The sequence below is a fragment of the Lacerta agilis genome, chromosome Z (assembly GCF_009819535.1).
Source record: "Lacerta agilis isolate rLacAgi1 chromosome Z, rLacAgi1.pri, whole genome shotgun sequence".
Classification (NCBI taxonomy): Eukaryota; Metazoa; Chordata; class Lepidosauria; order Squamata; family Lacertidae; genus Lacerta; species Lacerta agilis.
The window spans coordinates 47,244,840-47,260,689 of record NC_046331.1 but is presented as its reverse complement, the minus strand read 5'-3'; the positions used below and the strand labels follow the sequence as shown (position 1 = coordinate 47,260,689).

Below are 15,850 nucleotides of genomic sequence, written 5' to 3'. Positions count from 1 at the left end.
GAGCACGCCAGGCATGCCTATCTTTCAGTGCCTCCCACAGTTTGGCCAAACTGCCCTAACCCTAGAAATAATAGAGGGGTAGAAATAACAACAACAACAACAACAACAACAACAACAACAACAACAACAACAATAATAAAATAAGCTCATACCAATAACAAACTTAGCTGCTCTCTAAGGTGCTACTGGAACGATTTTTTTTATTTTTTATTTTGTTTGGACTACGGCAGACCAACACAGCTACCTACCTGTAACAACTATTATTATTATTATTATTATTATTATTATTATTATTATTATTATTATTATTATTAAATTTGTATTAGGTAAAAATAATTAGATTTGATTCGTATTAATTTGGAAAGCCGATAAAAGGATTTGGAAGGCTGGACTCGCCTCGGGGAAAGGCTGCCTGCGCCGCCTCCTGTCCGCGGGAAGGTGGAGTCAGAAAGGGCGGAGCAGCCCAACCCGGATCGGCCCCTGCTTCTGCTGGTGCGGGGAGGTGGGGAATGGGAAAAGGGTGGGAAAGGAGGAATGGGTAAGGGTGGAAAAGGAGGGGAGAAGGAAGGAGGGCGGTGGCGGCTGAGCCCTCGCCCCGCAATTTGGCCACCTGCCTCCTCCTCCCCTCCCCCCACCGCCGCTGCTGATTGACAGCCCGCGGAGCCGCGGCTGGGTGGAGCCTCTGGGTGGGGTCAGGCAGTTGGGTGGGGGAGAGAGGAGCCGCCGCCACTGGCACCGCGTCCAGCAGCCAAGCTCGCTTTTGCGCACAAGGCGAGGGGAGCGCACGGCGCGGAGGCGGTGAGCGCGCTGGGAAGCGGTCCGGGGCGATGGGTGGAGGCGGTGGTGGGTGGGGTCAGGGACGGGCAAATGGGTGGAGTACCGCGGCTCTGTGAAGGAGAGCCACCGCCGCCATCGGCGCGTCCAGCCAGGATTGGGGACCCCCGGCGAGAGGTGCGCCGCGCCCAGCGCGAAGCGGGCAGGGAGGTGGTCCTGCAGGGCGGTGGGTGGAGGAGGTAGTGTGTGGGGTGAGTGACAGACAGATTTGTGGGTGAGCCCGGCTTGGCGGAGAAAATCCGACAATCAGGCTCGCGTTGCGCACGGGGACCCCCGGCGAGAGGAGCGGGCAGGGAGGTGGTCCAGCAGAGCGGTGGGTGGAGGAGGCGGCAGTGGGTGGCGGGTGGGTGGGAAGGGAGCGGTCAAGGGCGGTGGGCGGAGGAGGCGGAAGCGCGGAGGCGGTGCCAGCCTCTCGGAAACGGGAGCGGCAGAGGGCGCAGCTGAGCGCGCCGGGAAGTGGAGGAGCAGGAGGCGTCTGTTACGCACGGATGAGAGCCTCGGCTGGGCGTCTCCTGAGGGGGTGTGTCGGGGGTGGGGGCTTTCTGGCGCGGCTTTGCGGCTTCCCTTTCCCGTCGCCGCCCCCGGTTCTGGGGCTCGAGCAGGCTCCGTGAGCCGATCCCACGGGTAGAGCCAGGGTGGCGGCCGCTGCGCCCCTGGTGGCAACGGATTGGCGAGGGAGGGAGGCTGGCTAAGAGTTTACAGGTGGGGGTGCCGGGGCGGTGGGTGGAGGCGGTGGTGGGTGGGGTCAGGGATGGGCAGATGGGTGGGGGAGCACGGCTCGGCGGATAAGAGCAGCCGCCACCGCCGCCACCACCACCACCACCGGCGCGTCCAGCCAGTCTGGCATTGCGCACGGGGACCCGCGGCAAGAGGTGCGCCCGGCGCGGAGGGCTGAGCGGGCAGGAAAGCCTCGGCGGTGGGCGGAAGAGGCGGAAGCGCGGAAGTGGCACCCCCCGAGGAAACGGGAGCGGCAGAGGGCGCAGCCGAGCGCGCAGGGAAGAGGAGGAGCAGGAGAGGCCTGGCCGCTGCGCCTGTTATTACGCACGGGAGAGCCTCTGGTTGGGCTCTCACCCGAGGGGGTGTGGCGGGGTGGGGGGCTTTCTGGTGCGGCACTGATGCTCCCGATTCCCCCCAGTTCTGGCTGGCAGCGAGTCTCGGGGGCTGGGGGCTGGAGCAGGCTCCGTGAGAACGATCCCGCGTCGACAGGTGGGGGCACCCCTGGGCGGTGGGTGTGTGGAGGAGGCGGAAGCGCGGAGGCGGCGCCCCTCGAAGAAACGGGAGTGGCGGGGAGTGTGCAAGGAAGAGGAGGAGCTGGAGGCCGGGCAGCCGCGACTTTTACGCACGGTAGAGCCTCTGCTTGGCGTCTCCCGAGGGGGTGCGCTCGAGCACCTGGCTGGCAGCGAGTCCGGGGCTCGAGCAGGCTCCGTGAGAACGATCCCGCGGGTGGCCGCTGCGCCCCCGGAGTGAGACTTGCTCCGGGTTGACAGGTGGGGGTGCCCCCGGGCGGTGGGCGATGGAGGCGAAAGCGCGGAGGCGGCGCAACCCCAAGAAACGGGAGCGGCAGAGGGCGCAACCGTGCGCACAGGGAGGGTTCCGGAACGGATTAAGTTTGAGAACCAAGGTACCACGGTACTGGGTTCGTCTGAACTCAGATCCCACCCCCACCCCCTAATATCCCTAGTGCTACAAGATTGTCATCAGAGCACTTGGACTGAAACTGTCTCTCCAATGCTTCACTCTTGTGGTTTGTCACCGCACGACGGGCTTCTACTCCCGCAAGATTGAATGTACGGTCTTCGGCAGTCCTCAAGGGACAATTCCAAAAAATCCCACTGAAAAAACTGTGGAAATGGCAGGACCGAATCAGCGGCTCATATCCTTCTGGCCTGCGGTCTTTTAGGGCTTTCAAGGTCAGCACCAACACTTTGAATTGTGCCCGGAAATGTCCTAGGAGCCAATGTAGGTGGTCTCAGCGGCTACTCCCAGTCACCACATTCTGGATTAATTGCAGTTTCCGGGTCACCTTCAAAGGTAGCCCCATGTAGAGCACATGGCAGGAATCCGAGCAGGAGATAACCAGAGCATGCACTGCTCGGGGGAGACAGTTGGTGGGCAGAGTCCTGGACACAGAATGGACCTGTGCCTCCATAGGGCCAAAATGGCGAAAATGACTCCCAGGCTGCGCACCTGGTCCTTTAAGGGCACAGTTGCCCCATTCAGGACCAGGGAGTCCCCCACACCTGCCTCCCCACAACTGGACTTTGGTCTTGTTCAGATCCAACCTCAATCCGTTAGCCGCCATCCATCCTCCAACCACCTCCAGGCATCCACACAGCACCTTGACTGCCTTCACTGGTTCTGATTCAAAAGGGAGGCTGAGCTGGGTATCATCCACATACTGGTGAACCCCCAGCGCAAATTCCCTGATGATCTCTCCCTGCAGCTTCATTTAGATGTTAAAAAGCATCCCACAAGTGAGAGCCCAGGGGTCCAAACATCCCACAAGTGAGAGCCCAGGGGTCCAAACATTGCTTATTGCTTTCATTTTAGGTCTTGTTAGATAGTGAAATTCATGTTAAATTGCTGTTTTAGGGATTATTTTTTAAGTGCAGGAGGCACACCCAGCCTGTGCTGGGTGGAGAGCGGCAGCAGGAACGCCTGCATTTTTCCACTCTGGGCAGGGCCCAGGCGGTGGCAGGTCACGGAGAGGTTGCAAAGGGGACGGGCGGGTGCCTCACACTCTCCTTGTTTGGGGCTTGCCTAGGCAGCTGAAGCTGGGCGGAGAGGGCCAGATGGGCGGGGTAGAAATAATAAAACAATCCTTATTATCCAGGAAAGTTCTGGCCGGCTTAAGGAGCTGGCGAAATGGGGGCACACCCAGCCGCCTGAAGCCATGTCCACACCTATGGCAGGAATTTCCTCTGGGCCTCCTCTGACAGCAAATTAAGGAGGGAGAGGGAGAGGGAGAGAGGAAGAAGAAGAAGAAGAAGAAGAAGAAGAAGAAGAAGAAGTCCAGGAAGGAAGAGAGAGGGAAAGAAAGAAGAAAGGGATAGAGGAAGGGAGATTTGAGAGAGGAATGGAGAGTAAGAGGAAGAAAGTAGAGAGAAAGAGAGAGAGAGAGAGAGAGAGAGAGAGAAGGAGTCCAGGGAGGGAAGGAGAGAAGAAAGGGATAGAGGAAGGGAGATTTGAGAGAGTAATGGAGAGCAAGAGAAAAAAAGTAGAGAGAAAGAAACACACACACACACACACACAAACACACACAGATGTGAAGGCAGGGCTTTTTCCGAGCATCACAGCGAAGCCAGCCTGCAGGCTCTGTTGCCACGGCAATGGGATACTCCCAACAGAGCTTGGTACCCGGCCCCTTCAGCACTAGCACCAGCAGATTCAGACCAACAGGAAGACCAGGTCCCTCTTGGCCCCCTTGGGGGGCAGACAGGCAACCGAAGGGGCCAGAGGGGAACTCTGAGGTGCCCCAGAAGCCACGTTCCATCCTCCCGCTGCTTTTTGCAGTTGCCCCCACCCCCGGAATTCACACTCAAATTACAAAAGGGAGGCGCGCTTTCCCTTAGAAAGGGATGCTGGCTGGGTATCAGCTCCATCCTCAGGTGCATCTGGTTGCCATGGCAACAGAGCCTGCAGGCTGGCTTCCCTTGTGATGCTCGCACAAGCCCTACCTTCACATCTCCCTCCCTCTTTCTCTTTCTCTCCCTCCCTCTCTTTCTTTCTCTCTCTCTCTTGCTCTCCATCTCTCTCTCAAATCTCCCTTCCTCTATCCCACTCTTCTCTCTTTCCCTCCCTCTCCCACCCTGGACTCATATTCTCTCTCTCTCTCTCTCCTCCTCCTCCTCCTCCTCCTCCTCCTCCTCTCTGAGCTGCCTTAAATTTGATTTTTAAAAATGCTTTGGGAGGAATAATCTTTCTCAAGATTTTCTCTTCAAGCTAGTCCAAAGGCTATTCATCAGGAAAGAAGGATTTGTTTAAAGTTTTTCATGTGTGCTGAAACTCAGTCTAAGTCAGGCTTCCCCAACCTCGGCCCTCCATATGTTTTTGGCCTACAACTCTCATGATCCCTAGCTAGCCGTTCCAGTGGTCATGGATGCTGGGAATTGTAGTCTCAAAACATCTGGAGGGCTGAGGTTGAGGAAGCCTGGTCCAAGGCTTAAAAAAAAAAGTTTAAGCACATCAGTTAAAAAACATGGATACATATGCCATAATGTTATTGCTTTAGTGAAATAAGTTGTTTAAATGGTTATGAAGGAAATGATTATTTTTCTCCTTCCAGTCAAGCACAGCAGAAAAGTTGTCCAAACAGAAAGTTAACTTATTAAACTTCCCCATAATTTCATAATTATTGGTCTAATAGTCTATGCATTTCTGAAAACTTATTACTCCAAAAAGAAAATCTTTCTCCAGTTGTCCATATTAAGAGGAGGACAGCAAGGTTGAACCTTTCTGTAAAACCCCCCACAGATTTCATCTTTCCAAAAAGGAAACCACCTTCTTCTTCTCAATATTAAATGGATGCCACCAAGGTTGAACCTTTCTGTAAAAGGGGGATGCCCAGGCTGGGGTCTTGTGTTGACTGTGGGTGGAGGTGGGTGGTTACATTTTGGAGGGGTGCCCCACACCTGAGCCAGTACTCTGGGGCAGACCGTTGCCAACAACAACAATAATAATAATATAGGGTTGTTTGTATATTGATTTTATGTATGCAATATTTTATGTGAACCGCCCTGAGACCTTTGGGTGAAAGGCGGTATAAAGATAAAATAAATAATAATATTAATAATAATAATAATAATAATAATGAAGAACAATAAGTTAATTAAGGATTTTATGATTCCCAAAAGGACACTTTCCTCCGGTTGTCAATATGAAGAGGATACCAGCTAGGTTGAACCTTTCTGTAAAAAATGGATTTTTAAAATTCCAAATAGGAAATCTCCCTCTGTTTGTCCACAATAAGAGGAGGCCAGCAAGGCTGAAGCTTTCTGTAAAAAGGGGAGCTTTTATGATTCCAAAAAGGAAACCTTCCTCCGCTTGTCCATATTAAGTGGATTCCAGCAAGGTTGAACCTTTCTGTATTATTGCAGAAATAAAACCTTTCTTCAGAGGATGCCAACAAGGCTTTACTTTTCTGTTTAAAAAAAAATCAATTTTATGATTCCATAAAAGAAACTTTCCCAAAGCGTTCGGGAACCCAGGCGTTCAGGAACCCAGACCTGACTGGCCCTTCTCTTCCCTTCCCCAGGCTCCTGGTACATCTGCCCGCCATGAGTTCCTCGCCGCTGCTGGGCGACGGCGAGCCGCCGGTTGCGTTGTTGGGTGACATCAAGACCGAGCCCCCCGAGGAGCTACTGGCCGAGCCAGTGGATTTGTCTGTCCACAAGACCAAGGCACCACCGGTGCCCCAGATCCCTCTCTCCTGCTTCCGGTCTGCTGCGCCACCCGCCGCATCACCGGCAGCCGCGGCACTGGGCTCCGCGTCCTCGGCCATCCCAGCCGTCCTCTCTCCGGGCTCTATCCTGGCCTCCAGCCAGGGCAGCGGCGGGCAGCAGATCCTGCACGTGATCCACACAATACCCTCATTCCAGCTGCCCGGCAAGATGGGCAAACTCCAGACCATCCCACTGGTGGTCCAGTCACTGCCAGTCGTCTACGCTGCTGTGCCGGCTGACGGGGTGGCAGCAGCCGCCGTGACAGTGCCCCTCATCGGTGGTGACGGGAAGGACGCCGGTTCCGGTGAGGGTGCTGTGGGGTGGTTATAGATCATGGCAATATTAAGAGAATGCCAGCAAGGCTGAACCTTTCTGTAAAAAATATTTTATTGTTCCAAAAAGGAAACCTTCCAGTTGTCCATATTGAGAGGATTTCAGCAAGGCTGAACCTTTCAGTAAAAGGATTTCATTGTTCCAAAAAGAAAATCTTCCCCCGGTTAAGAGGAGAATAGTAAGGTTGAACCTTTCTGTAATTCCTTCAAAAAGGAAACTTTCTTCCACTGGTCAGTATTAAGAGGATGCCAGCAAGGCTGAACCTTTCTGTAAAAAGGATTTTATTATTCCCCAAAGGGGAAGTAAACGGAGAAATGACCATGTCAGATCACTAAACTCCAGGAAACTACAAATATCTCCTGGAAAGTGTTGTCCTTTTTCTGAATGGGCCTACATTTTTTCCACAGTGAAAGTGGACCCCGGTTCCATTTGCCCGCTTGGCATCAGCAGCGAGAGCGACGACAGCGCTTCAGAGAGCCGCCCGGCCTCCTTCCCCGAGCTCCAGAGAGAGTGAGTCTTCTACCAGAGTATGCCAGCAAGGCTGAACCTTTCTGTAAAGAAAGGATTTAAATCAAGTCTTATGGACTAGGGATTTAAATCGAATTGATTTAAATTATTATTATTATTAGGGTTAGGGTTAGCGAAAAGGGTTATAATAATAATAATAATAATAATAATAATAATAATAATAATAATAATAATAATTAATTAGTTGAACCTTACTCTCAGGTTCTGGTTCTTTGTTTTTGACTGTTTTTGACGGTTATTTCATTTTTAACAATTAGTGGCCAGATGGGCGGGGTATAGATAATAAAATTATTATTATTATTATTATTATTATTATTATTATTATTATTATTAGTTGAGTCTTACTATCAGGTTCTGGTGTTTCTCTTGTGTCTGTTTTTTACCTTTTTAAAATTATTATTTTAATTAACAATTATTATTACTAGTATTATTATTATCAGTAGTATTATTGTTTTGTGACCCCTTCCTCTCTGCCATCTCTTGCCAGGCCTTCCTCCATGAGCCAGATGCAGCAGACTGACTTGCCGGACCTCAAGAAGAGGCGCATTCACCAGTGCGACTTTGAGGGTTGTAGCAAAGTTTACACTAAGAGCTCACACTTAAAAGCGCACAGAAGGATACACACAGGTAGGTTCAGCCTTACTGGCTTCCTTTTAAAATTGACAACCAGAGGAAGGCTTTTAATAATAATAATAATAAATTCCCCTTTTTTACAGAAAGGTTCAGCCTTGCTGGCATCCTCTTAATACTGACAATGGGAGAAGGGTTCCTTTTTGGAATACAGTGGTACCTTGGGTTACAGACGCTTCAGGTTACAGACTCCGCTAACCCAGAAATAACGCTTCAGGTTAAGAACTTTGCTTCAGGATAAGAACAGTTTCAGGTTAAGAACGGACCTCCAGAACGAATTAAGTTCTTAACCCAGGTACCACTGTAATAAAATCCCTTCTTTAAAAGGAAGGTTCAGCCTTGCTAGCATCCTATTTATTTCATTTTACTAAAACAATTACCCTATGTCGCCCCCTGCAGGAGAGAAGCCGTATAAGTGTACTTGGGAGGGCTGTACCTGGAAATTTGCCCGTTCGGACGAATTGACCCGGCATTTCCGGAAACACACGGGCATCAAGCCCTTCCGTTGCTCGGACTGCGACCGGAGCTTCTCGCGCTCGGACCACCTGGCCCTCCATCGCCGTAGACACATCATGATGTGAGATTGGGGAACCGGAGGTTACCTTCGGACGCCCCCCCCCCAAAAAAAACCCAGGGGTCAAAGGAGAAACTTTGGCGGAGCAAAGAACTGTGACGGCAAGTTCAAGACCCAAGCCTAGATGAGTGGACACTCTTGGACCTTTACCGAAAGGTTCAGCCTTGTTGGCATACTCCGAATAGGGACAATTGGAGGAAGGTTTCCTTTTGGGGATAAGAAGAATAACCTCAATCAACGGGTGCCATTTCCCCTTTGGCAGAAGGGGTCGAGCCAAACCCGAACCCGGTTCGACCGATGGGGATCGTTTCCCCTTTGGCGGACTGGGGAGTGGGTCTGGGGGCAGCAGATCAGGGTCTCCCTTGTATGGATCAATATATGAGATTTTGGACATGAACGTCATCCCCGGGTTCTGAGTGCGAGTGGTGCTTTCCCATAGAAAGGGATTGATCGAGAGCCATTTGATGTGGATTTTCCTCTCGAACGAGAGCGTTGATCGTCGATGGACCGTGCGATGAAATAAATAAGAAAGGGCAGGGGTACTTTGTGTCTCAAACTTCAGTCCAAAGCGTTCCAAGTGCGAGGCACGGTTTCTCATAGAAAGGAATGCAAACTGGATTAATCCAGACTTTTAAAAACATCAATTTAACATGAATTTTGCTCTCTAACGAGACCATTGATCCCCGAAACGAAACTAATAATCCAGGCATAGGCAAACTCAGCCCTCCAGATGTTTTGGGACCACAACTCCCATCATCCCTAGCTAACAGGAACAGTGGTCAGGGATGATGGGAATTGTAGTCTCAAAACATCTCGAGGGCCGATAATAATCCATGGACTATACTATGAAATAAGTAAGATCTTGTAGATTATAGAAACTGAAATTAATTTTTTTCCCTCACCTGCACTGACCTGATTGATTCGTTCCGGACTTTTAAAAAAAGCCATTCGAACGTGAGTTTTGCTCTCTATCGAGAATATTGATCCCTGAAACAAAACCAATAATCAATGGACTGTATGATAAAATAAATAAGATCTTGTAGATGATAAAAACTGGAATTCCCCCCCCCCTGACCTGCACTAGTGATAGTTGTGGTTTGGATGGGGGGCTTTGATCCATATCCGCACACACAGTCAATCAATCAACCAGTCAGTCAATCAGTAGCTGATCAATCAATCAATCAACCAATAGCTGAACTGGGATCCACATAGTCACAAAAACCAATGAGCCACAGGTTGGATTCAGTACCAACGAAATGATGTGTTCAAAAGCAGATAAAAAAGCAAACCAGGTTTTGCAAGTGAAATTTCAATATTAGATAAAGAATTTTTGCAGAATAAGACAAAGGTGATTTCTAAAATATATGGAATTTTATTGGAATGGGATGTAAAAGATGTAATGATCCAATGGGCTACGGATATCGGTAAACTGATCTGATTATCATCATGGGGGAAATTATGGGGGGAGAGTTGAAGATTTACGAACCGATCAAGGAAAATGGGATGTTTAACAGATGGTATTTAACATAGAATTTAACACAATGGCAGATAGTATTTAAGCAAAACATTCAAAATGTATAAAACAAAATAAAAAATGGATCGGAGGAGAAAGAGGAGTAGAGGGGGTTGCTCTTACAAGGCGTTTGGGCACAAAGGATGGTTTCCTTTTCGGGATAATAATAAAATCCTTTCTTTACAGAAAGGTTCAGCCTTGCTGGCATCCTCTTAATATGGACAATGTGGCTGTTTGGGTGGAGACCTCCCATTTTTAGTTCTGGTGCCTTTTCATGTGTAGTGCCAAGTGGTCCGATCGGGAGAAACAACGCCCGCAGACGAGGCACCCAAAGGGTTTGGCACCCGTGTGTTTCCGGTAGTGGCGTGTCAGCTCGTCGGATCGGGCGAAACACCACTCACACCCGTCCCAAGCGCACCGGTATGGCTTCTCGCCTGGAAGGGGTCAGAAGAAAGAAGGAAAAGGAGTGGTGTTAGAAACATATGCCCAGCCCTTCTCCTCCCGGAGCACATTTTCATAGCAGATGTCCAGGGGTTGGGGCTGCGGGTTTGAATGGTACCCAGAAATCAGAACTGGCGAAGGTGCTGGGTGAATGACTGGAGGTGGTTGGAGAATGGATTGTGATTGAAATCCTTAGTCCATAAGACTTTATTGAAATCCTTTTTTTTTACTGAAAGATTCAACCTTGCTGGCATCCTCTTCATATGGACAAGCAGAGGGAGGTTTAATTTTTGGAACAATAAAATGTTTTTTTACAGAAAGATTCAATCTTTCTGGCATCCTCTTAATATTGATAAGCAGAGGAAGGTTTCCTTGTTGGAATAATAAATTTTTATAGAAGTTTTTACAGTGTTACTTTACTGACTAGGGATTTAAATTGTGATGTAAATAGAAATTTAAATCAATGATTTAAATCAAATCTACTCTGGATATAACTGTAAAAAAACTCCTCTGAAAATTTATTATTCCAAAAATGAAATCTCCCTCCGCTTGTCAATATTAAGAGGATGCCAGCAAGATTGAACCTTTCTGTAAGAAAAGTATTTTACTATTCTATAAAGGAAACATTCTGCTTGTCCCTATTAAGAGTATTCCAGCAAGGTTGAACCTTTCTGTAAAAAAAAAAAGATTTAAATTTATTCTTACTGACCAGGGATCTAAATGGTGATTTAAATTGATTGGATTTAAATCAAATCCACCTGGTGGAGGGAATATTTCTAATTTCACCCCAAACATCTCCTTTACAAGCACATCTCACCGCGCGTGCCCCCCAGGTTTAGCCGCACCCAGCCACATACCAGTGTGAGTCCTCTGATGTGCTTTCAAGTGAGAACTTTTGGTGTAAACCTTTGTGCAACCTGTGAAGAGACAAGTGGGATAAATTGGTGGGGTGAAATAGTAGTGGTAGTAGTAATCCGTATCAGCCTGAATATAAGCCTCACTTTTCCACCAAATCCCAACTGCGAAAAGTGAAAGTGCGGCTTATATTCAGGCCGCTTGTCAATTTTAGGAGGATACCAGCAAGGTTGAACCTTTCTGTAAAAAAAGAAGAAGATTTTATTATCCCAAAAAGGAAACCTCCTTCTATTTGTCAATATTAAGAGGATGCCAGCAAGGCTGAACCTTTTGTTCAAAAAGCCCTACCGAGGTAGTCACAATGATGGACCCTTCTCTTCTCCAGTTCCATGTTGTTCCTCCCGTTGTACTTGGGGGTCAGCACGGTGAGGGTCTGGAATCCACCGGGCAGCGCCGGCATTTGGCACTGGAGGGGCCCTTTCGGCGCCAAAGCAGCCTGGTCCCGCGTCTGAGAGACGCCCTCGGCAACATCCGGGCTGCCAGGCTGTGAGTTTGATGACGATGATGGCAGGCCGGTGCCCGGGGCCAGGCACCCCAAGATCAAACCCGGGTTCAAGAAGACGTGGAAGGCGCTGCCAAAGTCGGGGAGGGTCTGCCATGCACTGGCGGGGCAGGGACGGGCCAAGGAGGCGCTGGGTTCTGATTTGACCCGGGCGAAGGGGGCGAGGGGCTTGGGGGGCCTGTAGAGGCCCATGCGAAGGTTGGCGGATGGGGCAGAAGGCGGCTTCTCCATGGAGAAGTATTCGTCGACCACGGAGGCACTTTCCCGGCGGTACTTCTGCCCGGGGTCCAGGGGGGCGGCAGGCAGCTGTCCTGAGAGGTACTTGTCCACTTCGGAGGGGGCCTGGAGGAGAAGGGGCAGAATTAGTGGAATAATAAAATCCATTTTTTACAGAAAGGTTCAACCTTGGTGGCACCTTCTTAATACGAACAAGCAGAGGAAGGTTTCCTATTTGGAATAATGAAATCCTATTTTACAGAAAGGTTCAACCTTGCTGCCATCCTCTTTCCTTTTTGGAATTGTAAATTTTCAGTTGTTTTTACACTTCTGTTAAAAATTACTGATTTGGTTCTACGCTTAGAAATACATAGACCGAAAATTAGGAAATGATGGTAAGGTTTAATAAGTTAACTCTCGATAATTGGACAACTTTTCTGCCGTACTTGATTGGAAGGAGAAAAATAACCATTTCCTTAATAACAATTTATTTAAATAAAAGAATAACATAGTAGCATATGTATCAATGTTTGTTAATTGATGTGGTTAAACAATTTTTTAAAAAACCACCAAGTTTTCCAAAAAGAAAACCTTCCCCTGATTGTCCATATTAAGAGGATGCCAGCAAGGTTGAATCTTTCTGTAAAAAAGGATTTTATATCAAGTCTCCGGACTAGGAAATTAAATTGATTCGATCCAAATCAAATCCACCCTGCTTTTGCCCTCTTATCTTCAGAGTGTTGTTGAAGGAAAAAGAACAGCGGCCAACAGAAAGGATCTTGAACTTGGGGTCAAGACCAAGATTGAATGATCCGAGGAGCAAATATTGACCTTGGTCAATAATTTACTAGGAAGACAATAAAAAATGACATTGAACCAAGCAAGTATGTACTGTATTGTACCGAATATAAGCCTCACATTTCCCCCCAAATCCAGACCGTGAAAAGTTAAAGGGCTCCTTATATTCAGGCCAATACAGTACCGCATTCAGGCCAATATGAGCCATTTAGCCATGGGGTGCTAACTGAATTAATGTTTTTATTTCGATATTACGTATTTGGTATTTTACGTGAATGGCCCTGAGACCTTTGGATACAGGGCGGTATAGAAATTAAATAAGTACATAAGTGAAAATAAATAAATAAATAAACAAATAACCCAGAATATGGGTTTCCCTGCAGCTCACATACCTGGGCCAGATCCTGTTGAGTTTCTGAGATCTGTACCGTTGGTTGGAGGTCTTCAAAGACATCCGTGTCTTCCATGCTGGCGGGTTTCGAAACCGGGCTGCCACTCATCCTACCTGCGCCGCAGAGTTGTGGGAAAAACTCAAATCCAAGAATAAAAACGAGATTTTTGGGACAATTTGGCCCCTCGGAAAGCTGGCTCACTGGTTGCTAATTTTGAGCAAGAATCCCAAATCTGTTGTGTGAAAAATTACCAATTTGCAGAGTTGTGAAACTCAAATCAGAGAAGAAAAGCAAGTTTTTTGGACAATGCGAAAAGCAGGCCCTCTTCCTAATCTGGAGGATTTCGATTGCTCCGTAGCATCGAGAATCCCAAATGTGTTGCACACACACACACACACACACACACACAAATTTGCAGAGTTGCGAAACTCAAATCCGAGAAGTAAAGCAAGTTTTTTGGACAATGCACGGATCAGGCACCCAGACGCTCACTTGTCGGATGCTAATCTGGAGGAATCCAGGTGTTTTGCAGCTTTTGCAAAAAACAAACAAACTCCAATTAAAGAAGAAAAGGACGTTTTTTGAACAATGCAAAAATCAGGCCCTCTTCCTAATCTTCAGGAATCCAGAGTGTCTCTGGAGCGTCTCAAAAATCCCAAACACAGAAAATTCCCACTTCGCAAAAAACTCAAATCTGAGAAGAAAAACCAGGGTTGTTTTTTTTTTTTGGGACAATGCAAAGAATCAGGCACGCGGAAGCATCTAATCGGCAGCTTTGAGAATATCCCAATCTGAGGCAGGAAAACTTTACCTGTCGGAAAGTGGGCGGTGTTTTCCCTCTGCCAGCCAATCGGGAGGGATCTCGCTCCACTCCGGCCAATGAGAGGGCCAGAAACCCTCTTCTTTAAGGAAACTCAAGATAGATGGATTTTTTATTTTTTGTTGGAGAAATAGAAAGAAAGAGAGAAGAAGGGCTGGTTTGGTGCAAAGTCTTTCCAGATTAAATCTCCTCGATTCTCGGTGGCTCCCAGCCTATTTGGACCATTCCACTACTGGAATAATAATAATAATAATAATAATAATAATAATAATAATAATAATAATAATAATAATAAATATTTAAGTAGTATATTTCAGCTTATTGGTTTGTATTAAAATTGCAACCAGCAAAATAATGCAAGCTTCTCCCTGAGGGCCAAGGGAACCAGACAACAACAACAACAACAACAACAACAACAACAACAACAACAACAACAACAGATTATCGACAGAAGAAAAACAGAATAAAACCCTTAAATATTTAAATCACTTTTTTACAGAAAGGTTCAACCTTGCTGGCATCCTCAAAATATGGACCGTATTTCGAAACGAGTCAGGAAATGAGAGCACCCCTAAACATTAATAATAATATTAATAATAATAATAAGCATTGGTTCTATGAAAATACGTTTGTGCGTAACAGTTTTTTTCTTCCTGAAACTTTGAGGATAAAATGGCTAAAAAAAACTGTCGTCATTTTACTCAGTGGCTGCCATGGCGTGGAAACGGTTAACATGGTGTGCGTGTTTTGTGCTGGAATGTGCCTATTTTTCCACCCACTGCTGGCCTCCTCTGTGAGGTGTGTTTGCCGAGCTGGGTTATCCTGGCAACCATTCCTGGAAAGCAATGAAGCTGCAAACTACAGCATTTAATAGTACAACAACAACAACAACAACAGCAGCAGCAGCAGCAGCAGCAGCAGCAGCAGCAGCAGCAGCAGCATTTACCTTGGCAGACTGTCTCGACCACAACAGGCACGCTGGGACAATGCGCTGGGGGGCGGGAGTATTGAGGGAGTCACAATGGATCCGAAGATCAAATTAATCCGAAATGCATACCTGCGAACACGCCCAGGGACTCTCAGCATGCCAGAGGCGATAACCTTCGTACTTCCAACAAACATTTACTGCATCGGCCCGGATATCAGCCACACCTTTAAAATGGGAATACCCGAATATAAACCTGAAGGAGCGTCCCCAACCCCAGATGCCAGGATCCATCTCCTGAGGGCCTTTTTTTACAGAAAGCTTCAACCTTCTTGGCATCCTCTTAATATTGACAAATGGAGGAAGGTTTCCTTCTTGGAATAATAAATGGCTTTTTTTTACAGAATGGTTCAACCTTGCTGTCATCCTCTTAATATTGGTTCCCAAATGCCTTGGTATCCAAACACCTTGGTACCCAAATGCCTTTGTTCCCAAACGCCCTGGTTCTCAAACACATTGGTTTTCAAACGCCTTGGTACCAAAATGCCTTGGTTCCCAAATACCTTCGTTCTCAGACGCCTTGGTACCCAAACACCCTGGTTCCCAAATGCCTTGGTTCCCAAATGCCCTGATTCTCAAAACACCTTATTTCCCAAACACCCTGGTTTCCAAAAGTTTTGGTGTCCAAATGCCTTGACACCCAGTTTGCCATGGTTCTCAAAAACCTTGGTACCGAAACGCATTGGTCCTAAAACGCCTTGGTTCCCAAATGCCTTGGTACCCAAACGCCCTAGTTCCGAAATGCCTTAGTACCCAAACACCCTGGTTTCGAAAAGCTTTGGTTCCAAAACGCCTTGGTTTTCAAATACCCTGGTTTCCAAATGCCTTGGTACCAAAACACCTTGGTACTAAAACGCCTTGGTTCTCAAACGCCTTGGTACCCAAACACCCTGGTTCCCAAATGCCTTGATACCCAAACGCCCTTGTT

The 15,850-nt window shown here is 47.8% G+C and overlaps 1 protein-coding gene across 2 annotated transcripts; it reads left to right on the top strand.

Moving 5' to 3' along the window:
• The first annotated feature begins 701 nt into the window (after positions 1-701).
• On the top strand, positions 702-8,999 carry KLF8 (Kruppel like factor 8). Of its 2 annotated transcripts, none has more exons than XM_033138084.1 (5): positions 702-798; positions 6,089-6,579; positions 7,016-7,118; positions 7,624-7,763; positions 8,166-8,998. In XM_033138084.1, the coding sequence occupies exons 2-5, from the start codon at positions 6,111-6,113 to the stop codon at positions 8,345-8,347; spliced, it is 894 nt and encodes a 297-aa protein (XP_032993975.1). In that variant the 5' UTR covers positions 702-798; positions 6,089-6,110; the 3' UTR covers positions 8,348-8,998. The 2 variants fall into 2 exon arrangements, with proteins under 2 accessions (XP_032993975.1, XP_032993974.1); XM_033138083.1 differs by lacking the exon at positions 702-798 and adding an exon at positions 1,299-1,354 and having other exon boundaries at positions 8,166-8,999.
• Positions 9,000-15,850: the final 6,851 nt, after the last annotated feature.

What these genes read in the sequence shown, in the direction of transcription:
- KLF8 (XM_033138083.1), top strand. Translation starts at nt 1,323, where the DNA reads ATGAGAGCCTCGGCTGGGCGTCTCCTGAGGGG. An exon ending in TTCCCCGAGCTCCAGAGAGA is followed by an intron (nt 7,119 to 7,623) that starts GTGAGTCTTCTA and finishes ATCTCTTGCCAG; the next exon opens with GCCTTCCTCCATGAGCCAGA. An exon ending in GCACAGAAGGATACACACAG is followed by an intron (nt 7,764 to 8,165) that starts GTAGGTTCAGCC and finishes CGCCCCCTGCAG; the next exon opens with GAGAGAAGCCGTATAAGTGT.